At 40.9% G+C, this 27094-nt stretch overlaps 1 protein-coding gene across 1 annotated transcript; it reads left to right on the forward strand.

Moving 5' to 3' along the window:
- RRP12 (ribosomal RNA processing 12 homolog) lies at positions 1 to 27094 on the forward strand. The gene is made up of 34 exons (XM_014066568.2): positions 1 to 196; positions 1793 to 2019; positions 4066 to 4149; positions 4612 to 4688; positions 5304 to 5409; positions 5772 to 5888; positions 6029 to 6167; positions 6772 to 6899; positions 7218 to 7313; positions 7397 to 7488; positions 7576 to 7687; positions 7889 to 7989; positions 8105 to 8219; positions 8829 to 8971; positions 11370 to 11491; positions 12097 to 12161; positions 12296 to 12458; positions 12683 to 12837; positions 13009 to 13076; positions 13527 to 13623; positions 14443 to 14601; positions 14719 to 14799; positions 15926 to 16031; positions 17370 to 17477; positions 17873 to 18030; positions 18363 to 18454; positions 19616 to 19774; positions 19927 to 20099; positions 20237 to 20338; positions 21076 to 21125; positions 24927 to 25005; positions 25508 to 25575; positions 26340 to 26422; positions 26649 to 27094. The coding sequence occupies exons 1-34, from the start codon at positions 58 to 60 to the stop codon at positions 26749 to 26751; spliced, it is 3867 nt and encodes a 1288-aa protein (XP_013922043.2). The 5' UTR covers positions 1 to 57; the 3' UTR covers positions 26752 to 27094.

Consider the following 27094-nt stretch of genomic DNA (forward strand, 5'->3'; position numbering starts at 1 on the left):
CGGCACGTGGTTTGGGTCTTTTGCTTTGGCGAGCCGTGGCGAGAACCGAGCGATATTATGGGTCGCTCGGGCAAGTTGCGGTCCGGTACAGCCGGTAAACTTAAGCGTTGGCGCAAAGGACACAGCAGCGATAGCAATCCGGAGGGACGGCGTTACCGCCTGGCCGCCCGTGGTCGTCTACTCGCCCCCCGGTCAGGTACGTAAAGGAAAGAGCAGCAGCCGCCAGAGCCACGGAGGCGATGGCTTTAATTCAGTTGTGGTAGCCGATTCTTTTCAGATGAAATGCTGATCAGCGACAACTGAAACTCCTTCAGCGTTAATGAGAAATTACTATTCCGCGCAGGAATGTTCTATGAATGTTGAGTAAAAATAGATCAGCCATGTCTATTTGCGGATGAAACACATACATCTTGAAGCTATAATAACTTCATCATCATAGAATCATAGAGTTAGAAAGTACCTAGGAGATCATGTAACCTCAGTGGCCTGTTAACTCAAGGGTCCGCTAAAAGCCGGGGTCACCATCCTTTCGGACCTCAGGGACCACTAAATTGGTAATTTTAAATCCCGCGGACTACTAATAGGATTTTTTTAAAAAAAAGATAAATAGTATTTAGTACAATATAAAACATGCAAATAATGTTTCTGTGGACCACCGAAATTTTCTCATGGATCACCACTTGGTGACCACTGTGCTAAAGTATTTGGACAAATGGCTGTCCCATCTGTTTGAAGGTCTCCCATGAAGGGGAACATACCACTTTTTGAGGAAATCTGTTCCACTGTAGTTGAGAATTATTGCTGTTTAATATCTCTTTTCCCTTAAGATCTACGGTGAACTTTCTTTTCAGTCCTATTTAGACTACAGGGCTCACTCAGAATTCTGGATTCTAAGTCTGACCAAACCAAGCAAAATAGATGGGACTGTACAGCCTTTGACCTGGACTTTCTATTCTTACAAATAGGTCCCCCAAAAGTGCCTGCCTGTTTAGTAGTTTTACTGCCATATCAAACCATGTTCAGCTTGGAATCTGCTTGGGCTTGTAAATACCAAATTCTTCCATGGATACTTAAGCCCCTATCCTATACTGTTGCCCTTTATCCCCCCCCCCCCCCATAAGTGTGACTTTATATTTCTTCCTGTAAAGGTTTGTCCTGTTTCAGCCCAAGCTAGATCTTTTTTAATCTTGTCTTTATGTCCAAATCTGATAAAAATGTATCCTCAAACCATTCATGTCATTAATACAATTATGTAATCATTTAGCCAGTTTTGAATCCATTTAATAGTTTTTTTCATCTACCTCATATTTTAATCATTTTTAAATGTATCATGAAAGATTTTATCAACTGCTAAGATCAAGAGTGTTATCTGTCAAAATCTTCAATAGATCACACATCCTTCTCAATGTCATTCCCCCAATCTATTCAGTTCTGTTAATAAAAGTGAAAATTATTTTGTGGTATTTATTTTATTTCACCTTTATAAATAACTTAAGGCAGTGTACATTCAAGTACTCCTTTCTCCTATTTTCCCCACAATTATGTTAGGTGAGTTGGACTGGGCTGAGAGAGTGACTGGCCCAAAATGCTGGTTTTTGTTAATTGCATTTCTATTCAAATGCTTACAAATGTACTATTTAATCTTATATTAGGGTATAGTTTTGAAAAGCCATGTGTAACTTTCTATTTTGTATGTCTTTAGGCAGCTTGGCTTATTATTCATGAATTTCTTTGCATGGATTATCTGATAGTGATGCTTCAAGAGTTAGCTCAATGTTTACCTTTCTCACAGAAAACAGTAACCTGACTGTAGATGCCCTGAAACTACATAATGAACTGCAATCATCAGGACCTGTGCCTAGAGAGAATGCAAAGCCTTTCGTTGTGGAAGATAACAGTGAATCTGCTAAGACTCACAAATCATCTGCAACATTCCTGAGTGGCTTGACTGACTGTACTAATCTCACCTTCAGCGGAGTGCAGCGTCTTTGGGAATCCAATTCTGCTGCCCATAAGGAGGTATGCAGCTGCCAATTTTTATGAAAACCAACAAATGTTGTAATTAACAAGATTTTCATTATGATTTTTTCCACAAAGGGCTAACTTGATTACATCTCTGAAAAGAGTATAGAATGTATAGAAGGGGCATAGAATATTAGGAAAGATCAAGAGGAAGTCTTAATGCTTGATAAAAGCTTATATTCTTAATACTTCCAAAGGCCTAATTTTGTGACATTCTGACTATGTAAGTAAGAAGGTAAGTATTCTGAACAAAATATACAAATGTGTGAGTTTCAAAATTCAAATTCTTGATTAGATAATAAAAATTATCAGGAGGACCGCAATCTATATTTTTATATAGATTATGCCAATGACTTCAGCTCTCCAGTCATTTCCCTCAGATTTCAAGACCTATTATCATGTTTGCTGAAGAGATAATGTACTGATCAGCTTGGAAGGTGGAGAAACATGCCACTATTCATGTTGCAGAGCATATCAGGCAGCAATATATATGATGGTTTTGAACCTCTGTTTCCTGACAAGTGTTAAAATGCATCTTAAAAACTAGAAATCTGGAGGGATAATCCTAACTGATCTTGTTACTGTTTATCAGTAAGTAATGCAATGATGTGAGAAGTCTGTTGTGGTGCACTGAAATCTGAGAAATTGAGTTCAAGAACATTCTTGGAAAAGAGACAAATACTATTGATAGGGAAAAAGGGGAATATAACTTACAATGTCACAGAAAGATGCATGTGGTGGGAGGGGTATGAAATGATGGAAAGGGCAAGGAAAAATATAGTTGGTTACAGGAGCAGGTGCAAAGGTAATGAGAAAAAAACCTAAAGAAAGATAAGATCATAAAACCAAAAGTTTTTAAGAGAATAGACCATGGGTGTCAAACTCAGGGCGTCATATTGCCATCACGTGATGTATCACGATGTTTTTTCCCTTTGCGAAGCTAGGGTGGGTGTGGCCTACACGTGATGCATCCGGCCCACAGGCTGCCAGTTGGACGCCCCTGGAATAGACTATTGGGATAGTGAAGTGCAATAGTCCTAATAGGCGGGAGTTGTTGAACCAGAAAGGCTTAGCTGATAAGGTTGTATTTCTAATGGATTGGACCATTTGTTTTTTGCTGTTTCTTCATTGGTTATAATAACTGCCAAAGGTACTGTATATAGTTAATATTTTTTTCATAGATCTTCAGAGATAGTATCCATCTACCATTCATTAAGTAAATAGATTAGATTAATAAGACTCTGCCTCTTCGATTCAGTCAGCCTGGTAAGGGAGGGGAGGAAGCAGGTGTTCTTGGTAGCATCTCTGCTTCTCCTGAACAGTTTATCCCTTGAGTCCTAATAGTTCTATTATTTGGGGAATGATTAAAAACTTGCTTTACCATCAACCATTTGGGGTTTGAGATTTCTGTTATTTTTTAACTGTGTTTGAACAAAGTTTCATAGGCTGGGTTAATTTATTTTGAACCTAATGTTTTTATATATATTTTAATGAGTGCTACCCAGAGTCAATATTGATATGGGTGGAGTACAAATTACAGAAATAAATGTTTATTAAGTAATAACTACATTTTCCACTATTCTATTACCATGGAAGAAAGGAATAAGGTGGAGGATACCCAGGGTTTGAATTTTCTTTGGTGTCTCATCTTTGATACACTGTCTGGGTAATAAATGCTGCTTTGTTCACAGCAGTTGTACCTTGTTTCCCTGAAAATAAGACCACCCCGGATAATAAGCCCAATCAGGCTTTTGAGCACTTGCGCTAAAATAAGCCCTCCCCAAAATATTGCAACACAGCAGCAGCCATGAGGTGACCACGCTCACCGCCTCCTGCACTTCAAAAATAATAAGACCTCCCCGAAAATAAGGCCAAGCACTTATTTTGGGAGTCAAAATAAGACCCTGTCTTATTTTGGGGGAAACATGGTAAGAGCTTGATGAAAGGATCAGCAAGTTTTGTGTATAACTTGAGGAGTATTTTACAAGCAGTTTTAAATTGGATGAATAGAGTTTTTGACTCTTTAATTTGGATTTCTTATAGATATGTGCAGTATTGGCTGCAGTCACAGAGGTAATCCGAACACAGGGTGGCACAGAAAGTGAGACAGAGTATTTTGGTGTATTGGTAAGTATCAAAGGAAATACATCCAAATAGCCTGGCAATTGCAGAACATAGAAGTATAAAAAGCAATATGTTTACTAAAAACAGAATAATGAGAATCTAAAAATATCTGAAAAGCCACAAATTCCCTCTTTATGCTGCAGGTTTTCATTTTGCTCCCTTGAATATTCTGTAATCAGCTTGTTTTTTTTTAAAAAGTACCCTTCCTTCTCCACATTTTGATCTCAGAGATTTTCATTGGGCACTATAAATGTCCGTGATCTGATCACTGATTTGAAGCTGGAGAGAAAATATCTCCATGTTTTTGACTGCAAGGGGCAGTGGGGCAAGGTGAGGCATGGAGAACCAGCAAGTATCAAAAAAACAGTGTATAGATAGGCTAATGTAAAGATCAGTTTCTTTCCAGATAAAGACACATGCAGCCACCATTTCTCTGCTTTCCTGAGCTGTGTTATGTCTCCTTAGATGACTACTCTGGAAGCTGTGGAATCTCCTGAATCCTTGGCTGCTGTTGCTTATCTCTTAAGTTTAGTGTTGAAGCGGTGAGTTCTAGGAACACAACAAGCATTTTTGATGAATTTGGGGATGCACTTTAGGATAATTCAGAGAAGAAATTAAAAGGAATCAAGGAGAACACTATAAAATTCTGTGCAACAAAGTTGGTTTCTTGGACAAAGATACTACTATAAATTAGACTCTAGATCTTGTAAGGAGTCAGTGATAGATAATCCTTTTAAAACTTACTTAAAGGAAATATTTTAGACTTATATATTCTTTTTTGTGTAAAACATATTGAAACTATTAGTCATTTCTTCTACTATGTTCCGTTACCACTGTAACGGTGTCCAGTTTGCTTCCTCCTTGAATTTGTTCTTGCAGTAGGTAGATGAGGGATGATTAAAAGAGCACTATATGCTGTCTCTGTACGTGTCCTTATTTTATATTTAACAACGGGCATACTAATGATGCATTACAAGAAGGTAGTCTGTGTCATCATTGCCTGTGCATCTTATAAGTGGGATTGCATGTGTAGAAATGCAGAGTGCCAAAAAACGAGTTTAGTTGCATAAGAATGAAATCACTGAATGCAAAAAACAGTGGAATGCTTGTTACTAATTCCTCTTATTGATTCCTCTCATATTCTGAATCTTCCCCAGGGTACCCAGCCCTGTGCTGATAAAAAAGTTTTCTGATACTTCCAAGGTTTTTATGGGAATTCTGGGCTCACAAGCTTGTGGAGACTCTAATTTGGCTCTACGATGGGTAAGTACATCAAAGAGGCCATCTGTGTGTTATCTAAATATTACATATAGGATGCTCTTGTTAATAATAGAATGTTTCCTGCAATGTTCCATATATTTTAAGACAGAACAAATCTGTTAGAAGCCCCTTTCCTCAGCATTTTGAACTGTACTGTAACAAGTATGTGAAGAAATGCTGGATTGAATTAAGCCTACCATTGCACTTAAAAGAACTTGCTTTTGCTTAATACCTGTTGTCAGGTACATTAAATTTAAAACTGAACTCAAGGCTTAAGTGTTTTACAGACATGTCAGGAAACATGCTTCTTGTGTTCTAGTGTTCTTAGGACAATGCCTCATTTCTATCCTTTATCTCTTTATCAGATCCTCTCTTGCCTAGCTATATTGCTACGAAGACAAAGCTTGATAACATGGAATTACCCTGTGACAATGCAAGTTTTCCATGGTCTTCTCAGCTTCACTGTCCATGTCAAGCCCAAGGTGAGTTCATATATTTTATACGGTTCATGGTTCACAATTTTTAAAATCTGATTGTTAAATGGCCAGTATAATATGGCTTGAAGCTGGGCAAACATTCTAGCCTAGTTTGCAGCCTCTCCCATTTTTCTTGTCTCCTTCAGGTCCGCAAAGCCGCTCAGCATGGTGTTTGCTCTATCCTCAGGGGTAGTGATTTCCTATTTGGAGATGGAGCTCCTTTACACCACCCAGCTGCAATTTCCACTGCTAAGTTTTGCGTTCAAGAAATTGAGAAATCTGGAGGTATTTAATTCATGTGATAAGCTTTTCCATTTATCTTTGTTTGTCCCTAATTGTGATCCCTACATTGTTCCTCTGAATTCCCCCTGAAACTATATATTCTGGTTTCAAAAACAGAAACAGAAACTTTTTAGCAGGAGAGTTGTGGCTATGATTCAGAAACTGGATGAAAGGGCAAGAAGCAGGAGAATTGCAGGTATTCTGCAGTAGGACAACTCTGCAACCCCATGCAGAACTCCTGGATAAGTGATTTGAAACTAGAGAATTCCTCTCTTTTATCTTCTAAAGCAAATTTGCTGAAAGGTCAACTTGTTTTTCCTAGAAATATGTTTCCATTTTTATTTATGTCTAATCATCCTTTTCCAAGGAAGGATCATTTTAATTTAATCTTTTCAAGTAAATGTAATACTTGTTCCTAAAAAACATTATTATGTTGATTTTGTTTATTACAGGATTTTAATATTATATATTTATTCCACAACTTTGCACAATCCCAAGATGTTTGTAAAATTAGCTTGAAGACTGGAATGCAAACTTTGCAAGGAGCAATAGAAAATACGTTATGTGTTGAGAGAAAAGTAGGACTAATATTTGTTTGACTCCTCAGGTGCTAAGGAGGCCACAACAACTTTGCATATGCTGACTTTGCTGCGTGATTTATTGCCCTGTTTTCCTGCTCCAGCTGTCAAATCTTGCTGTGAAACCTTGCTTCGAGTTATGACCCTCAGCCATGTAGTAAGTGTTCCTCCTCCTCTTTTTGGTCAACTTTATGCTGCCTTTTGAATGCAGTATAGTCACAAATGTGTAAGCCAGTTGGAGGACCAGCGAGCTTCAGTGGGAGTGAACAACAAAGATGTATTATCTCTATCTACTCCCCTTAATACCTTGGCTTAGCCTAGTTGCAAACCCAAATGCCTCTCTTGTCGGAAATGGATGGGTTGCATCATACTTGATTTCCTAGTTACCGGGATGGGAAAAGAGAAAAAGGAAGAGCAATGATTTTCCTATTAAGCTTAATTGTTATTCATTTTTCTTCTCCCCATCACTGCCCAGCTAGTGACAGCATGTGCTATGAAAGCTTTTCATAGCCTCTTTGCTGCCCAGTCTCCAGTGGGTCTGCCAGCTGAACTTAATGCCCAGATTATTATGGTAAGTAGTGTATTAATTGGGTGAAAGCGGCACAGCCAGCCATGAATGTTCGATTAACCCTTTCTGTTGTTCTGCACCACCAGGCTCTTTATGACTATGTACCCAATGAGAATGACTTGCAGCCTCTGTTGGCCTGGCTGGCTGTCATGGAACGTGCACATGTTAATCTAGCAAAGTAAGGATGAGATAGTAATGGCACAGATTTATGTGGGAATTAAGAAATGCTGTTCAGATAGTCAGAAATAACTTCTTTTGATCTTAGGTTGCAGTGGGATCTGTGCTGGGCTCATCTTCCTCGTCTCTTCAGCGCAGCTATGAACTGTTTCCTGTCTCCTCACAGCCAGGTGGTGGATGCTGCTGCCCAGACTCTAATGGTATTACATTGCCCTTACTTCTAGATGTAGAGTGCAAGGAACTATATTTTAGTAACTTTGTTTAATGTAAGAATGGTGGGGCATTTCCACATGCAGTTTTGTGATGAAGCATTTCCTGCATTGTCATTGTTGGCTTATGTGCTCTTGATCTGTAGAGAACGTGGGTTGATGCAAATACAAATGTGAATTTGTACGATTCAGGTTTTGCTCAATGAATGTGTGGCCCCTCATGTGACAGAACAAGGACTTGTTTCATCTGCAACTCCCTCTGGATCCGCTGCTCACATTTGCAAGATGTTCAGGTACGTGAAATAGCTTGGTTGGTTGCAGCAGTTTAACAACCTCCTATTTATGGTTTATTACAAACCTAGAATGTTGAAGCCTCTTTTTTGATTTGCCAATGGATGTTCTTTTCAGAGCAGTGGAAGAAGGACTGACATACCAGTACCACGCAGCTTGGGCCTCGGTGTTGCAAGTGCTGAGAGTTTTCTTTGAAGCATGTGGGCAGCAGTATCATCCTATAATGCAAAAGGTAAAGGAATGCTGTAGGTCATTAACATTTATGACACATGAAACAAGCAAGACATTCCCAAGTATCCAGATTAAGAATCTGTAGAGAGTAAAGCCTTTGGATTATTGGCTGCTGTTATCTGGATTTAAGAGCCTAAATAGGGAGATAAAATGTGAGTTTATACTATTAGTATTGGAAGGCTAAGGATTTGAACCAGTACAGGGAGAGATTTTTTAGAATGATTTTCCCCCACTGGATATGAAGGTGCTGCAGCTGGAATTTCTGCAGGCACCCAGCTGAAAGAATTGAGTGCCTCCAGAGCCAGGCACAATTCATGTTTTCCAGGGGAGAAGACTCCAACAAACAAGACAATGTATGAATAAACAGGCTTTGGACTTCTCTTGTTAATCTTTTGTTCTTAATTTTGTTAAGCATCTTCCAAATTTACATTATTTTAATGTGCTGGTTTTTTTTTTCAAAAGAAAAAAAAAGATTTATCTTTGGGAATTGTACTGCTGAAATTCAGCTAAGAGACTCTAAAACCCATTGGTTGCCAGCTATGCTTAGAGGATATGAAAAATTGTGATGCTTTTTCCTGTGTGATCCTTTCTTATTTCTCTTTTGCTGCAGTGCCTACAGTCGTTAGCTGATCTGCGCAGCTCCTCACATTTTCCCCACACTGTGTTGCTTGATCAGACTCTGGGAGCCGCAGTGGCCACAATGGGCCCTGAAGTGGTGCTGGAGGCTGTTCCCCTAGATATTGATGGCACAGAGTGAGTGCAGTTTCCATCTTCATGTTTGCAAGGCCAGTGCATGTGATGTTTCTGTGTTATTGTTCTGCCTTCTGGACTAATTTCAGAATTGCCCCAAGCTTTTAAATTATAGAGGAAGGAGCAATATGACTTGTAATTCCATTGATTTTGCAAAGATTCTGAATGCCACTCGGTTCTTCAAAGCAATACCCCCATTTACCCTTATTCATAGAGGGTTTTCTTTGCAGTTGCACAAGGCATTAAGACAGCATCTGCTGATTAATGTAGGCATAGAGCAAAGCCTGCCAATTACTTAATCAAAAATCAAAATTAATGAATTTAACAAAGCAAAAAGAAAAATCCCTTTCATATTATTTTAGCGATCATTCTTATCTGGTTCGTAAGTTTTGATTGTACTTTTAAGTTGCTTTTAAAGACAGTAGCACTGAAAAAGAGAAATATGCATTGAAATGAGTACATAGATTGAAGGGACAAATAAGAAACACACATAAATGTATTTATTTAGAAATTATTTATTAAATTAATAAATAATATACAAATACATTTATTTGTAAAGTGGTTTGGTTTTGTATGGTTGTTTTGGTTTTCTTAACAACTGAGCTTTTCTTGTATATTCTGTGATGACTATTTTTTTATAAGGAATATCAGACGTTATCCTTTCTAGACTCAGATTTCTGATCCAGCTATAATAGTTTAATATTATTGGCATGGACTGGCAGCAATTTTAGGGAGAGGTTTTATTAGACATATACAGTAGAACTTTTACATGGTAAGCATGTCTTTTACATTGAGCTATGGCTATAAATTGTAGCTTATTCCTTTATCAGTTGATTTTTATACAGTTACTTTGGTATTACTGGCATATAACGGGGACAAAAATGTGGCACTCAGAATAAACATCTCGTGCTTTATGTAGAATTTTTGAAATCCTACCATCAAATAAAGCAAAGATAGGTGGAATGGTTTTGTTAAGCAACCCTTGACACTTGCCATGTTGTATGCTGCACAACTTAATTTTTGTATTCTTAATTTAAGTTTAATAGAACAGGCTGCCAATCACTAGAGGTATTTGAGGGGTCATTGGATTGAGAAGGAGTCTTCTTGTGGTTTGAGTATATGAGTGCAGATTTGAAAGAGCTTACTACTGACCCTTGCCTGTTTGGATCTCAGCAGCTGAAATCTGCATTGGTGGAAGGAGAAGAAGCACACGTTTTTTGTACGCGTGAACTTCACTTGCCAAAATTCAAGCAGCCTCAGAGGTCAAAATCCCCCTCTCCCCTCCTTTGAGGAGTTCTCTGCAGAGGTGGGAAGAGAAGGATTCAAAGCTATGTCTGTGCTTAAATTTCTTATTTATTTATTTATAAATTCATAGCCTCCTCCCCGCCCCCAATCTTACCTCAAGGTAACTCTGGACAGTTTACAATCATAAATCTGAAATCTCAGATCAGGGGTGGGTTCCTGCCAGTTCTAACCTTTTCTATAGAAGAGGTTCCACAAGTCTACAGTGCCGTTTAGAACCGGTTCCAGCTCCCTCCCCCCACCCGTCCGCACATCATCAAGATGAAGATTGAGAAGAGGGATTCTGGGAGTTAACATCCACAAGTCTTAAAGCTTTCAAGTTTGAACACCCCTGGGGGATTTTTCTAAAGGGTTAGGGGTGCAAGGGTCTTGTAACTTGACAGCTTTAAGACTTGCGTGCTTCAAATGCCAGAGTTTCTGAGCCAACATTTTGGTTACTAAGCAAGAGCATTGTTAAGTGAGTTTCACCACATTTTACAAGTTGGCCACACCCACCCAGTCACATGGCTGGCAAGCCACTCCTACAAAGCAGGCCACACCTACAGAAGAGGTTGTAAAAAAATTTGAAACCCACCACTGTCTCAGATCCATTTTGGACTTCTGAAATTCAAGCATGCATGGAGCCCAAAATGCATCTCTCCCTATCTCCTTGCCCTTTCCTTGCTTTGCCTCCCTGCCTGAGAGGGTATGTGTGGGGAGGATCTGAGGTTCACACTGAGCTGAGATTTCCTCTTGTCAGATAGTCTTTTCACTTCATTGACTTAACAACCCAGGAGATTGCTTAATGCCACAACCAGGAGTGCCAAGATTGCAGTCATTGAATGAAGTGGCCATGTGGGCATTTTGCTTAACAGGCTCTTCGTCAATGACTACTATTCTCCTCCCAATTTTGGTCATAATTTGAGGATTATCTGTATGTTCAAGAGAAACTAGGGAACCGTCTGACCATGCTAAATTGTCCCTTTGGATTTTATAGTTCTGTGACATTGTTATGGCTAGAAATAGAAAGCATTGAGAAAAGCATATTAGCACTCAAATCAAACATATTCACTGGTGGTATTTCCCATGTCCTCTTAATTGTGTACCATTATATTTACAGGGAGACCCTGGATTTTCCTCACAGTTGGCTCCTTCCTGTGTTCCGAGACCACATCCAAAGTGCACCACTTGCCTTTTTCTCCAGTCATTTCCTGCCACTTGCTGCTGCTTTAAAAAACAGAGGTAATTAGACATCCAAGTAGGACAAGCCCTATTACTTCCAAGTTTTGGACATCAAAAATCATGTGACAAAATAAACCCGGAGAATCCCATCATCTTTAAAACGGAGCTTCCCAAAAATAAAACTTAGCTTCTCAAAGGTGATTTTTTTTTCCCTAGGAGATTACAATTTGGACTACTTGGTATATATAATTTTATAAGAATCGAGATTTAAAATAGTAGGTTAATTGCATTTTTTCTCTTCTCTCTACATTGTGAAAAGTTTTGGAAGGTATTCAATAAACAATGTATTGATTACCGACCAAATTTAAACAAATATGTGTTAAGTATCTTGTGATAATTTCCTGATCCTCTGTGATATTGCAGTGGCATGTATATTTTGGATACTTTGCAGACCCAACGTTGTCAGTTATTTTTCCAGATTAACTGTCGTGCAAGGATGGAGGTGTGTTGCGGAATTAGCTTCCAGCAATACAGCTATTATAGTCATGAACAATGAAGAAATTGGGAGATAATAGTTCAGTTGCATCTGGAGAGCCTTCTGTTCCTCATTCCTACCCCTGTGCGTATTAAAACACAATTACAAATAGATCTCTCTCTTTTTGCAGCCACCGAGCTTGGCCAGGCGGGTCAGGAGTTAGAAGCTAAGATCTACAATACGCTCCAGTGGCAAGTGAGGACTTTTGTTTTGGGGTGGGTGGGTTTCTTTTCTTTTGTTTGATAGCTGGCATAAATCATATTATGATTTTGGCATAGGAAATATCAATGAAGGTAAAAGATGTTGACTTTGTCTTTTTTGTCTTTCAGATCTGGACCATGCTGCCCAGTTTCTGCAACCATGCTACAGATGTGGTACTCTCATTTAAAGGACTGGCTCGCACTCTAGGCACAGCCATTAATGATTCTTCTGAACTGCGGCAGATAGTGTGCCAAGCTTTGCGCAGACTAATTAATAAGGGCTGCCAAACAGGTAAAGATGACTTGTTAATTGCCGTATTGGCAACATCTTCACCTCATTTCCGTTTGTTCCTAGACTGGGGAAATAAAGGATTATGATGTAATCTTCCCAAGATTTGTCTGGGGTTGAAGCTTCTGTGGTGGAAAGGCCTGGCAAGAGTTCTTGTTAAACTGCCTGAAGATCTTTGCACTCACAATAACACTTTCTTCGTTCCATTTCTCTGCTTCCATTTGCAGAGGCTGAGCGTGCTGAGATTGGACGCTTTGCAAAGAACTTTCTGCCCATCATGTTCAATGTATACAGCCAAGAGGATAATGATAGTGTGAGCTCAGTGCACCGGCGCTCTTTGCTGGACACCATCCGATCTTACTTGACAGTTACTGACGCAGGGGTGAGCAGCAATCTTTGGGGGGAAAATATGGGTCTCAGAATTCACCGTTTGCTAGAATACTAAAACAGGAAGATTGCCTGAAGCTAAACTGATTTATGGTGGTATGTGCTGCTGGTAGTGGAAAAACAACCCTCTATATAGATTTTTTTCCCCTTTTATCTTTCACTGCAGCTGGTGAATTCCTTCCTGGGGAAATCTTGTGAGAAACTGACCAGTTCCGATAGTTCAGAATTCACTAGGTAAAGTTTATTTATTTATTTGTGTGCCTCCCATCCTGCCTAGGTGTAAAGTTACTAGAGAGATAGACCTTTCCTTGTGGTGTTTTCTTCTACACTTCAAGTGGATATGCTCAGCATCTACCTTATATATGCTCCAGAAGATAGGACATAAACCAGAGTTACCTATATCAATCTCTGAAACATTTCCAAGCATCTTTTATTTTTTAATCCTGTTGTCTTCTGTAAAACATGGGGAGATTTTCTCCCATTCCATTAGATAAGGTGAGAAGGAAATGAGGGATAAAATAAATGTCAGGGTGAGCTACATAGCTTTTCCATTGCTAATTCTAGTCTACACCTGGTAGCTTTATGCCATTAGGAGAAGAGTTAGTCATCTTCTATTCTGAAAGAGTTCAAATTCATAAAGATTATTGGGATTGTGTTTTTTTAACTGTATCCTCCTTGCCATAGGCTTTCCATTTTGGATTTAGTGGTGGCTATGGCTCCCTATGCTGATGAATCATCTCTGCATGCTCTGTATGGCAGTATACTCCACTCCTCCCTGCAAGTGAGTTACTGTTCAGTTGTTGTGACGCTTCACACAGCGACCCTGCTGCTTTTGATCAATGAGGCCATCAAATTGAAGGAAGACCTCTAGATAACATACATGTAATCCATTTTCATGGGGCTAGTGAGAATATGTTTTAGTAACTGAGGCAGCCATTTATTTTTAATTTGTTGTACTGATAGGAAAGAAATTTATTATTAAATGTATTAATACATTTTTATTTAAACATCTTCTCAGCCACTTGAAATTGCTCATTTGTAAACAGCATGGCAATGGCCATTTATTTGATTGTTGGGTTGTCTTGAATTTATTTATCTTGTGTGCTGCTAAATCCTTCAAGACTCCAGAGACCTTGTAAGAATAGATATTGAACAATTTATATATCCAAAATAATAGCTTGAGAACACTTCACTCACCCCAAACAATAATATACAAGCTAAATAAATTAAAAGCATTTCCCAAATTCAAAGGCCCACTAAAATTGCATTATTTTTGTCCATTTGGCATCCTCTGGGCAACAGTGTTATCACCAGCAAATCCTTTCAACCCAGAAGCCCCCTGCAATTAGCTCTGTTAAACCTAGTTGCTACTCCACAGCCTTACAAAATATTCTCAAAGTAGCAAGCACCAGCCAAATAGCAGATCACTGATTATGAACCAACTGCACTTTCCAGATGGTCTTTAGAAGAAGTGCCCAAAATACAACTGGGGTGAGGGTCGTCAGGATATGGTGTCTCCCTTTCAAGGTTATGAGGATTGAGTCCCTGTGCTTTTTATATATGCACATTATATATTTTCAATTTGATCTGATTATCCTAGAACAAAGATCATAGAATACAGAAAAAGATTTATCGGGTGCTAGAGGAAGTGTGTGCCTCTGACCAACCTGCGTGTCATAATTTTGTGAAAAGTCATTTGGAGGAACTGAAGAGTGCTCTGTTGGACTCCTTAACCAGTGCAACTTCACCTGCCAAGAGAGTAAGGAAAAAACTTTATACCATCCAAAGTAGATAAGATGCAAACGATGAGGGGTATCAATAGTGATGGCTGGGAATGCTGTGTACATTTCCATATCACTTTTTTTTTTGTTCTTAGCCCCGGCTGAAGTGCCTCTTCCATATTATCAAACAGCTGACAGTGGAACATGAAGATTTTGTCACAGCTCTGGTGCCAGAGGTGAGAGAGCACACAGTAAAAGAAGGGCTAGCACAGCCCTGAAGAAATTGGAAATTTGAGTGTAGAATTATGTTGGCAGAAGATGGAGAAAAATTAAGGGCGTGGAATGAAGTATTTATTATTTTATTCATTTATAAAATCTCAAATCTGCTTTTCATTATAAAACCATCCCTGATCTTTGACCATGCTATTTAAGTACGCTTAAAACAACTTCAATTTTGAAATGCAACAATTTCACAGTAAAAGATCTCTGAAAATATTGTAAACTTATAAAACTATTTACATCAAATAGAATAGAATACTTTATTGGCCAGGTGTCATTAGACACATAAGGAATTTGTCTTCAGTGCAAAAGGGGTAGTAAAGAAGATGGAAAGGATAATAAAAAACATTTTGGCTGTACAATGTGAGTAATATGCTTAGACATAAGACATAAAACATCAGTAACAAATATAAGGTGCAATATAAATTTGTATGAATCCAGTTGACTCTGAAAGCTTGTAAGGTTCTTAGCAAACTTGTAAAAGAGGCTTCTACATTGCTTTCTGTTTATTGAAAACTTTAGGTCTTTCTCTAAGCAGGGTCGTATTTCTGTTCTCTTGTAATGGAGTTAGCATCAGAGTATCCTGGGATGTGTCACTACTACCTTTTGCAGGGGTTATGCAAATCAAAGATAACAACTTTGTCCTTGATTGAAGAGTAACTCCATTCAGTGTTCAGTCTGCTTATTTTGCAGTAAATGTTGCTGAGGAGTTAATGGATCTGTGTTTAGGTTTAAATAACACTTCAGCAATAATTAAAAATATTTTCTCATTAATTAGTCAATATTAGTAAGGAATTATACATTCCTCAAAGTTAAGGAAATCACCTACACTACTGAAAACACTTTATAGCCATCCAGTTCAGTCTTTCTTGAACAATAATTACTGCGGTAGGAACTTTCTAAATTAGTTCAGTTTTGTTACTGTTATTGTAATTGTAAGCTTTAGAATAATGGTTGGAATGCTAGCCTCTTAGTTTTTCTCCCCTCTCTTTTTAAACGAATGATAACTAATGCAGATATTAAACTTAGGATGGAGGCAATGGGTAAGTGATAGACTGTTGACCATCTCTTTGCTCTCTCCAGGTGATCCTCTGCACAAAAGAAGTTTCTGTGGGTGCCCGCAAAAATGCTTACAATCTGCTGGTAGAAATTGGCCACACCTTTATACGCTTTGGTCTCACTCCAAATGGTGAGTCCCAGTTTGCTTATGTGGGGTTTTGCATTAAAAGGTTGGTTTTCTTTGTCCTTCGTTTCCAAGCTTGGTCTTCTCTGTCTCCTTTCTCATTTAGATAATGTTGCATCCCTTTTCATCTTGAGTACTTCATTTTTTCCATGTTTACCACTGAACTTCGTCTTATTGCTAGTCTGTACAGGTAGTCCTCGACTTCCAGCCATTTGTTTAGTGACCATTCGAAGTTACAACAGACTGAAAACAGTGACTTTTCACTGTTTTTCACACTTATGACAGTTGCCGCATCCCCAGAGTCACGTGATCAAAATCCGATGCTTGGCAACTGGCATGTATTTAGGATGGTTGCAGTGTCCCAGGATCATGTGATCACCTTTGGTGACCTTCCAGACAAGCAAAGTCAATGGGAAAGCCAGATTCACTTCACAACTGTGTTACTAGCTTAACAATTGTAGTGATTCACTTAAAAACAGTGGCAAGAAAGATCATAAAATAGGGTAACTGTCTTGCTTAACAGCAGAAATTTTGGGCTCAATTGTGGTTGTAAGTCAAGGACTACCCATATAACAAAGTGTTCCTCATTAAACCACAATGCAGTGTTTCTTTTAATTTCAGTGTCTGTGAATCATGCTAATTATAATTCCTTCAAAAGCCCTGCTTAAAACAAGTCTGCTCCAGTATAATCTTTGTATACATTTAATGTTCCTATTTAAAGAATTAAATTAAGCAGAATTAAGCACTGGATTGCAGAATTCTAAAATGTTGATTAATTTTTGCAAATGAATAAATCCAGATTTGTCTGGTTATTGTGCACAATGTTGTAAGGCCTGAATTCCAGCCTAAAAGTATGTCATCCCTTTTCTGCAACTCTGGTCTTCATTGGCATTATCTCTTCATTTCCTAGATTTTCCCCACTTCCTTAAGGGCATCAAATTCTGTGTCTGAGATTTATAACCATGACTAAAACTCTGCACTCATCATCTCAGTCTCCGATATGCATTGCTTCCCATCATTTTCCCTTTGTTGCCTGTCTGTTGTTCTCATCTTAGAATGCTGTCCTTCATTAGGTCAGATCATGATCCATCCATCTTAGTGGCTCCTCAGGGTTTCATTTTGTATTTTTAAAATATGGCAAAGTTCAGTTGAGCTCTGACCATTATCATTTAGAGGTGGGTGAACGCTGATATCCCAAGTTAACTTGCTTTGAGGTTTTAACATGGTCTCCGCAAGTTCAATTATTAGTGTTCTTGTGAGGCTTTTCATTAGTCTTGTTATAAGTTGTTTTCTTGAGTACCTGATGTATAATTACAATACAAATTCTCCTATGTGTCCTTTCAGAGGGAATGCAGCGTTATCTCCTCCTGATCTATGCTGGTTTAACTGGCTCTGTCACTATGATCAGCTGCACTGTGCTTGCTCTTACCCGTCTACTCTATGAGTTCAAAGGTGAGAAAATAAAGGCTGTCAATTGGTTTAAGTAAGAGTTTATACCACCAACAGTTCAAAGCAGAATCTCTTCCTTATACTGGTAATTGCTTCAAGATAAAAAAGGCTAATTATATTTTGGGAGCTGCTTTTAAACTGAGCTGGGTTGAACATTTGTACAGATATACCTAAGATGCTGTTTCTGGTATACTGACTGTCTTGAACAAAGAACTGTAAACCTGAAGTTTCCCAGCACAGTATCTGTTGTTGGCACTACGGGTCCTGGCAGTTTACTACTTAGCTGCAGAATTACTTGTGTCTGGTAGCAACTCAAATGATGCTATTGTTTTCCTATGACTTGAAAAAAATCTGATCAATTGAAGTTTATACGTCTAATATAACCCATTTGATTGCAGAATATATTGGGTCAGATGCTCTGGAGCAGCTGGTGAAACATGTCTGCCTCATGGTAGGCTCGCGGACTCGGGATGTTGTCAAATCAGCTCTGGGGTTCCTTAAGGTGACAGTGCTGCTCTTGGACACAACATTGCTGGGTCGGCACTTGGAGACTATGGTGAGAATGCGGAAGTACACTGAGGGATCAGTACCTTAGGAATGAAGAGGGGCCTAGTTTACATAATAAAAAAGAGAAATATGGAAATGTATTTAAATCCTTAGAACTTGTCTTGTCATAAGGCATTCTGAGTTTCTTGTTGTCTGTTGAAATCCATTAATTCATCTTTTGTCCAGCTCTGCATGGTATTCTTTCCTTCCTATTGTAGTTGGGAAGTAGCAAGATACTAGTCCAAGGTGTCAGTGTATGTCAGGGCAGATTGACAGGAATGGCTTATGGGGAGGGGAGGTGTAGAGAGTGCCCAAATTTTAAAAGTTTGTGTTTTTCTACAGTTAGAAGCCATTGGAGGATTGACAGATGACATGAGGCGCCACTTTCGTATGAAGCTACGAAATCTTCTTTCCAAATTGATCCGGAAATTTGGGTTAGTGCTGACTTTAAAAGGGGATAATATTGTGGTGATCAGAGGATAAAAAATCCACCTCATTACATTCTAGAAATATAGCTCAAACAGAGCCTTGTTATCTTGGTTGGCTGGACTTGACACAGCCCATTTTAGATACAAGGGTATGTGCATGTGTATAAATAAATGAACATACACAAATAGAAGTTTGCAGTGGAAAATGAGGCACCGAGGTCTGCATGTATTTCATGGGGATCTCCTCATTTTTGTCTAGCATTCCTCCTTCCCCTGAATGTACTTTTAGTCTAATCCCAGATAAGATAATAACTCTTTTTTAGCCCTTTCCATGCAGAGAAACAGCAGGGAGGTTGGTGTGGTGCCGATCAGGGGTGAGGATGGCCGCCGTGCAATCCTCTAGACGGTGAGGATTGCTGCCGTGCCTATCACTGCCGCCCGTTCACCACCATTCGCACTGATTGGTGGCGAACGAGCCACATTGATTCCTGCCACCTACAACAGCTGATCAGCAGTATTCTGGGAGCTAATCCAACCTCCAATCAGCTACCCAGCAGCGAAGACTCCCTGGTGGAGGCAGCATAGAAGGAGTAGGCAGGCTGTTTGCTACAAGGACACTAGCCAGATGAATACTGGATGGATGCTGGGAGGCAGAGGCAGATTTTTCCCCCCTTGTTTTCCTCCTCTGAAGCTATGTGTGTCTTATAGTCCGGAGCATCTCATACTGCGAAAAATACGGTAGATTATCCACATTCTTAGAATGTATGCTAAACGTGTTTACAAAGATTCAGTGCATGTGATTAATTAATTTATTGTTTGTTTTATAACTCAATTATGATATTCAGACAAATAGAACCACAAGTGTTTTTCATCTCAGTCACTTCATCTCCATTCATGTTCAGAGAGTTAAGGGGAAGAGTAGCAAACTTGTTTGTGGAAACCTGCATTTAATTGGCATTTTAAACCTGGTTTTGTAGAAATCAGTTTACGTTCAGTCTCTTTTTGACCAGTATTTGCACAGTTGAAAGATTATTGAATTTGGCTGAAAATTTACAAGCTAAATGAAATTATGTGAGTTTGGATATTTGACTAAATTCTATGATTGGGGGTGACGTTTATGAAAGAAATTGATTTCCATGATTTTGGATTATTATTTTGACTTCCTAGGTTCGAGCCCTTGCAGGCTCTGCTTCCTGAATCATATCGCAAAGTATTGCTTAATATCCGTAAGGCAGAATCAAGGAACCGCAAGCGACAAGCTGTGAAAAGGGCTGCAGCCACTTCTGCAGAAGAAGAAGGAACATTAGCACCACCTAAGGGAGGCAGGTACGAATGAGGTGCACGCTCAGAATCTTAATGTCACACTAGAAGGGAGATTAAGAATATTTTTAAGGCTGATTCCAAGTGCTTTGGAACATGAAATGATCTATGGACTCTCCATTAATGAGCCTGTGTTGTTTCTATGCTCTTGTTTGTAGCATTGAGGATATCTTGGCAGACTCAGATTCTGATCTAGAAGGTGAGACAGACAAACAAAAAGGAAGAGCAACTAGGAAAGTGTTACGGCAACAAAGCCAAGCTTGGCTTAAGGAGGGAGAAAGTGATGAGCCTCTCAACTTCTTGGATCCAAATGTGGCACACAGGGTTTTAGGTAAGATGAATTTTGAAGATGGCCCATTCTAAGTTCATAGTATTTAATTCTTCAGTTTGATGAGGAAGATGATCGATCAGTATCTCCAGAATCAGATGTATTTTTTCATAAGTCTCTTGTGCTGTTCTATTATGTAGCTACCAGGCCAGGCACTGCCCAAACTGGAAAAGTTAAACATGATTTCAACTTATCAGCTGATGGTCGCTTAATCATATGCGAAGAGGAAGAAGAACCTACAGGTACAAAAATTCAGCAGTTGATTAAATGCACATCAAATAACTATCCAGTGATCATTGATTACAGAAATAACTAAAGCTATTTAAACAGAAGGAGCCATACAAGGAAGCATTTTAGATGTATATATCCAGAATGTCTTTAATGTAATATCTTGGTGCTTATGGGATATAGAACCTCGGAACTTCTCAGTACAGAATTTAGATGATTTCTAACACTAGCATTAAAAAAATACTGAAAAGTGCAGAGAAAAGCAACAAAAATGATAAAGGGCCTAAAGGCTAAATTGTATGATGAATGGTTGAGGGAGCCTATCTAGCCAATCAAAGAGAAAGATTAGGGGACACAAGATAGCTGTCTTCCAGTACTTGAAGGGCTGTCACAAAGAAGAGGGGATTCAGTTATTTTCTAGGACACCAGAAGGCAGGACAAGAAGCAATTTGTGAAAGATTGTTAAAAGAGAGATCCAACTTAGAAATAAGGAAAAATTTTCTGACAGTGAAAACAATTAATCAATGAGTGCTCCTGGGGTCACTGGACATTTTCAAAAATAGACCAGACAATCATTTGACCAGGATAAGTCTCCTGACTTGAGCAGGAGGTTGGACTAGAAGACATCCAAGTTGCTTCCAGCCCTTCTACTCTTTCGCTTATCCCTAAGTTTTATGAGAAGGATTTGGCTTTAAAAACTATGGTACATATTTTGTGTTGTCTCTGATCTCTGTTATGCTGTCTACCACAGGGCTGAATGAGGAGTCAGCAGATATAATGCAGGAAGTTGGAATCAAGAATGTAAGTAAAGAAGGGGAGGAACAAGAATTATTGGCATTCCCTTTAAATATTAAGAAGTGTTTATACCAATACTATGTAATTTGTTTAGTTTTAGTTTAGTTTTTAGTTTTATTAAACATTTATAGGCCGCCCTTTCCCCTGAGGGGACTCAGGGCGGCTTACAATAATAGGGGAGGGGAGTGCAGGACAAAACACAAAAGAAAATGTGAGTAAAAATAATTAGCGGTAAAAACACAACATTCATTCAACATTCGGGAGGGGCGAGAGTAGTCTTATCCCCAGGCCTGACGGGATAGCCAGATCTTGAGGGCTGTGCGGAAGGCCTGGACGGTGGTGAGGGTGCGGATCTCCACGGGGAGATTGTTCCATAGCGTCGGAGCCGCAACAGAGAAGGCTCTCCTCCGGGTAGTCGCCAGTCGGCACTGACTGGCGGATGGAATTCGGAGGAGGCCTACTCTATGCGATCTGATGGGACGGAGGGAGGTAATTGGCAGAAGGCGGTCTCTCAAATAGCCAGATCCACTACCATGGAGCGCTTTGTGAATGGTAAGTAGGACCTTGAAGTGCACCCGGAGATCAACAGTAGCCAGCGCAGCTCACGGAGGATCGGTGTTATGTGGGCGAACCGTGGTGCGCCCACAATCACTCGCGCGGCTGCGTTCTGGACTAGCTGAAGTCGCCGGATGTTCTTCAAGGGCAGCCCCATGTAGAGCACATTGCAGTATTCCAGCCTAGAGATCACAAGGGCTCGAGTGACTGTTGTGAGGGCCTCCCGGTTCAGGTAGGGCCGCAACTGGTGCACCAGGCGAACCTGGGCAAATGCCCCCCTGGTCACAGCTGACAAGTGATGGTCGAAACTCAGCTGTGGGTCCAGGAGGACTCCCAAGTTGCGGACCCTGTCTGAGGGGTATAAATTTTGACCCCCCCAGCCTGAGAGATGGAACGTCGGCCAAATTGTTGGGAGGAAAACACAACAGCCACTCGGTCTTGTCCGGGTTGAGTACCAGTTTGTTAGCTCTCATCCAGTCTTTAACAGCCTCAAGACCCCGGTTCATCACGTCCACCGCTTCATTGAGTTGGCACGGGGCGGACAGATACAACTGTGTATCGTCCGCGTATTGGTGGTATTTTATCCCGTGCCTCCGAATGATCTCGCCCAGCGGTTTCATGTATATGTTAAATAGTAGGGGGGATAAGACCGAACCCTGCGGCACCCCATAAGTTAGGGGCCTCGGGGATGATCTCTGCCCCCCTACCAACACCGACTGCGACCTGTCCGAGAGGTAGGAGGAGAACCACTGCAGAACAGTGCCGCCCACCCCCACCTCCCGCAGTCGTCGCAGAAGGATACCATGGTCGATGGTATCGAAAGCCGCTGAGAGGTCAAGGAGAACCAGGATGGACGCATGGCCTCCATCTCTGGCTCTCCAGAGATCATCGGTCAATGCGACCAAAGCGGTTTCTGTGCTGTAACCGGGCCTGAAGCCGGACTGGAAGGGGTCAAGGTAGTTAGCTTCCTCCAAGGTACGCTGAAGCTGGAAGGCCACCACCTTCTCAACAACCTTCCCCACGAAGGGGAGGTTGGAGACTGGACGGTAGTTATTAAGAACTGCTGGATCCAAGGATGGTTTCTTCAGGAGGGGTCTCACCACCGCCGCCTTGAGCGCAGTGGGGAAGTGCCCCTCCCGAAGAGAGGTGGTAACAACCGCCTGGATCCAGCCTCGTGTCACCTCGCTGCTGTTGGCAACCAGCCAGGAGGGACACGGGTCCAGTATACAGGTGGAGGCACTCACAGCTCGCATAGCCTTGTCCACATCCCCGGAGGCAACATCCTGAAACTCAACCCAGAGATGGTCTGCCAAGTCATTCCCTTGTGTCTCGGCTGGATCTGCGGGAGTGGAGTCCAGGTCCGACCGAAACCGAGCAACTCCTCAGCCCTACCCTGTAAGGGGTCCCCCGTCTCCCTCCTATTTAGGAGGGAGCGGGTTATCCTAAACAGGGCGGCTGGGCGGGACTCGGCGGACGTTACCAAGGTGGCAATGTGTGTTCTTTTAGCTGTTCTTAATGCCCGGATGTATTCCTTGGTGCATGCTGTCAAAAGTGCCCGGTTCGGTTCGGACCTATCGGATCTCCAATGGTGCTCTAGGCGTCTCCTCCGGCGCTTTATCTCCCGGAGCTCCTCGGTAAACCAAGGAGGCCTCCGGGAGCTGCTGACCCGGAGGGGCCGTAGTGGCGCAATCCGGTCTAGAGACTCTGACGCTGCCGAGTGCCAGGCAGCAGCAAGAGTCTCCGCCGAACTGTGGGCGAGAGTATCAGGAATAACCCCAAGCTCCGTCTGGAACCTTACAGGGTCCATAAGTCGCCTGGGGCGGAACCACCTGGTTGGTTCCTCCTCCCTACGGTGGGGGTTGGGCCTCCGGAAGTCTAGCCTCAGTAGGCAGTGGTCTGACCACGACAGGGGTATGATCTCATTACCCCTCAGACCAAGATCATAACTCCACTGCTCCGAGAGGAATACGAGGTCGAGTGTGTGACCCGCTGAGTGGGTTGGGCCTCGAATTACCTGGGTCAAGCCCATGGCTGTCATGGAAGCCATGAACTCCTGCGCTCCGTCAGAGCGTTCACCGAGCGAAGGCAAGTTGAAGTCCCCCAGAACCATAAGCCTAGGGAACTCAACTGCTAGCTCGGCTACTGACTCGAGGAGCGAGGGGAGGGCTGCTGCAACGCAGTTGGGAGGCAGGTACATTAGCAGCAGACCCACTTGACCCTTGAGGTCCAGCTTCAACAGTAGGGACTCACACCCGACAAGCTCCGGAGCAGGGATCCTACGAGGTGCTAAAGACTCCCGGACTACAATAGCCACACCGCCACCCCTTCCCTGGGCTCTCGGCTGATGAAGCACCTGAAATCCGTCTGGGCACATCTCTACGAGGGGGACTCCTCCCTCCGTGCCCAGTCATGTCTCAGTAATACATGCCAGGTCTGCCCCCTCGTCTAAAATCAAGTCCCGGACGAGGGGAGCCTTATGAACAACAGACCTGGCATTTAGCGACAGCAGCCTGAGACCAGGGTCCTGATTACTCGTGCCATCTGACCTTGGAGTGGGACTCCTAGGGCCGGAAGGAGGGATCTCTGTGATATAGCGAACCCTCCTTCCCCGATAATGGCCTGCCCTAAAGTCCCCGCCGTATCTGCCCCTCCCTGTTATGACCGCAATGCCCCGACCCTCTCCCGTGGATGTAGTTCCCCCAACCACCCCGGTGACCCCCGCATACCCCGCCAGGTCCTCCGAATCAGTCATACCCAAACTCTCACACAGACAGTCCTCACTAAAAAGTTAAAACACAAATACAGCAATATTAATAGTAAAAAGTGAGTTCATTCATACCATCCCATACAATCCCATACAAGGTGCTGCAGCTATTTAAGAGTTGAGTGGCATGTTGGGGACCATCTGAACCAACAACTAAATTTGATTTCATTAAAATTAAATGACCTTGAAATGATCGTTGCAGTCACATATTATTTCCCCTTATGTTACATTCCTGGTAGGTTTGGCAACATCTTTGGTAGCTGTCAGGACTGAATGCAACTGTGGGTTCGCAAGTTGTGTGTCTCTACTTTGCCCATTAGGGTTGTGATGGCTGGATCTCAGATATTTGGAGACAATTATATTTGACTTATCATGATAGATTCCCTGTTGCCATTAAATAATGCAGGAAAGAAGAAGGCACAGAAATCTATAAAGAAGATAGTGGATCTTACCAAGGGCTGCTTTGATGCATGATCTCTCTCTTGCAGAAGAAGGCTCGGAAACGTCGATTTCGGGAAGAGGCAGATGATGAAGGGCTTCCTGCTGATACACAACCACAATACAAAGGTTAGGATGTTCCATGAGGTCTGTTATGGAGTGAGCCACCATTGCATGGATTCTGATATACTTTGGCATGGGGAGGTCGGGTAAAATAGTTATCTAGAAATAAGGCCTTGATTAAAATCAGTTGTGTAGGTACATCTATATGATGAAAGAACCCTCAGTGTGGCATCCCTCTGCTTCCGTTCTAATCTTGATGCTTTGAGCCATAGCTTAAGTAAAAGGTACTGGTTATTTTGTCAGGATATTGACTTTTAATTGATTTTTAAATGTATAGTTTTTATTTATTGTTCTAAGGTTTTATATTGTATTTTAATTATATGACTATGATCCACCTAGACTCACCACAGTGAGAAGGTGGCATAGAAGTTTAATAATAAATAAATAATTTCCAAGGAATGAACAAGGTGGTTCTCTTTTTTCAAGCCTGAAATTCTTTGTAAGAATTATAATCCAATTTGTACTTGAGCGTTTAGTTATCCTGGTCCTGTTCATTTATTCTTCATAGCGGGGGGCAAAGGAATTCATCGGCCTGTTAGCAAGAAGGCAGCACCTGGGGCAGAATACAAAGCAAAGGTAAGATCATAAAGTGATTGATTGGGGCCCAAACCTGATGTAGATATAGGAAGTTACTTGCTTCCCTATTATAGAATCATCTGTTATAATCTTGTCAATTGAAACATGAATTATGATAACCTCACATGATTTGTAACAGAAATGGAAACAAAATCTATCTTTATTTGGAGCATATTCTTTAGGCATAATTTAAAATAGAAGTAGGGAATTCCACCTTAAGGAATTGAGGTCTGAGATGACTTTTCCTTCATACTCTTTCTCGCCTACTCCTCTACTCCTTGCATTGTTAAAGCAACTTCCAACGTTTCTTCTTCTTCAACAATTCCTCAAAGCACTCATATCTTTTTAGCAATCTAAAAAGATACTGGGGGGGGGGGGGAAGGGGAGGGGGGGAGAAAAATAGGCCCAAGCACTAAGAAGTGACAGACTATACCTCTTGCACTCTTTCTAGGGAAGTTGAGTGCAGTAGATTAGACAGGAAAGACCATATCCTATATCTAGAATCAATTCATTTTCATATTGGTAAAAACAGGATTATATTGGTAATCCAATATAACAACATTATATTGATAACAACAGGACTGGCTTTTAAAAAAAGTTCTCATGTTCAGATGAGATTTGGTATCAAGATAGTTCTGAATAACTGACGTATTAATAAATGTCAAATCTTTTGGAAAGTTAGTGGAGAAATGGGACTTCGGGCTGCTACCATGCACTTTGCTAGATTGCCTATCACTGAGCACAGATTCTATTGTTTCTTATAGAAAGGCAAAGGTGACATCAAGAAAAAGGGCGGGCTGGATCCTTATGCATACATCCCACTGAACAGAGCAAAACTAAACAGGAGGTAAGAATGGTGAAGAAAAGTGGAAAACGTTGTTAGAAACCCAGCAACCAGTGATAACGTCCAAGTACAGAAAAATCCCAACTCAAAAGAGCATTGTTCGCTATAATCCATGTATTTTATCTCCAAATATATAAATTCCTTTTTTACTCCCTTAAACATTTACCTGATCAAATGTAGACAATACTGATTAGCCTCAGTAGTGATTATCATCTATTCTTTCTGGTAGGAAAAAAGCCAAACTTCAAGGACAGTACACGAATCTGATGAAGGGGGCTCAGCGTGGTGCCCAAGCAGGCAAGAGACTCTTCAAAAAGCAGACACATACCTGAAGGAGAAAAGGCGACGCAGAAATGGACTGTGGGTCTTGTTGCTGCTATTCCACTCACTGAGTTATTTCTAAAAAATGGAATGTGCTCATTATTCCTGCGTATTGGCAATACGTATTGTTTTCAACAGAAAGAATAGTAAAAAATGTATACATCCTCCCTTTTGTTATTTATCGATCCTCGTAATAGGGGTTTTCTTGCCAGTTGTTACTTTAGTTTCTTCCACAGCTATGAGCAGTATGAGCAAAACTAGAACTTTGGGGTAAGAGACTGATTATTGCTTCCTAGTGAACACTTGAGCAATACATAATATAATAAATTCTGTTTTTTCAGTATAATATAGGCA

The sequence above is a fragment of the Thamnophis sirtalis genome, unplaced genomic scaffold (assembly GCF_051295495.1).
Source record: "Thamnophis sirtalis isolate CommonGarterSnake01/CBP01778 unplaced genomic scaffold, rThaSir2_p1.2 scaffold_11, whole genome shotgun sequence".
In the NCBI taxonomy this organism is placed as follows: domain Eukaryota; kingdom Metazoa; phylum Chordata; class Lepidosauria; order Squamata; family Natricidae; genus Thamnophis; species Thamnophis sirtalis.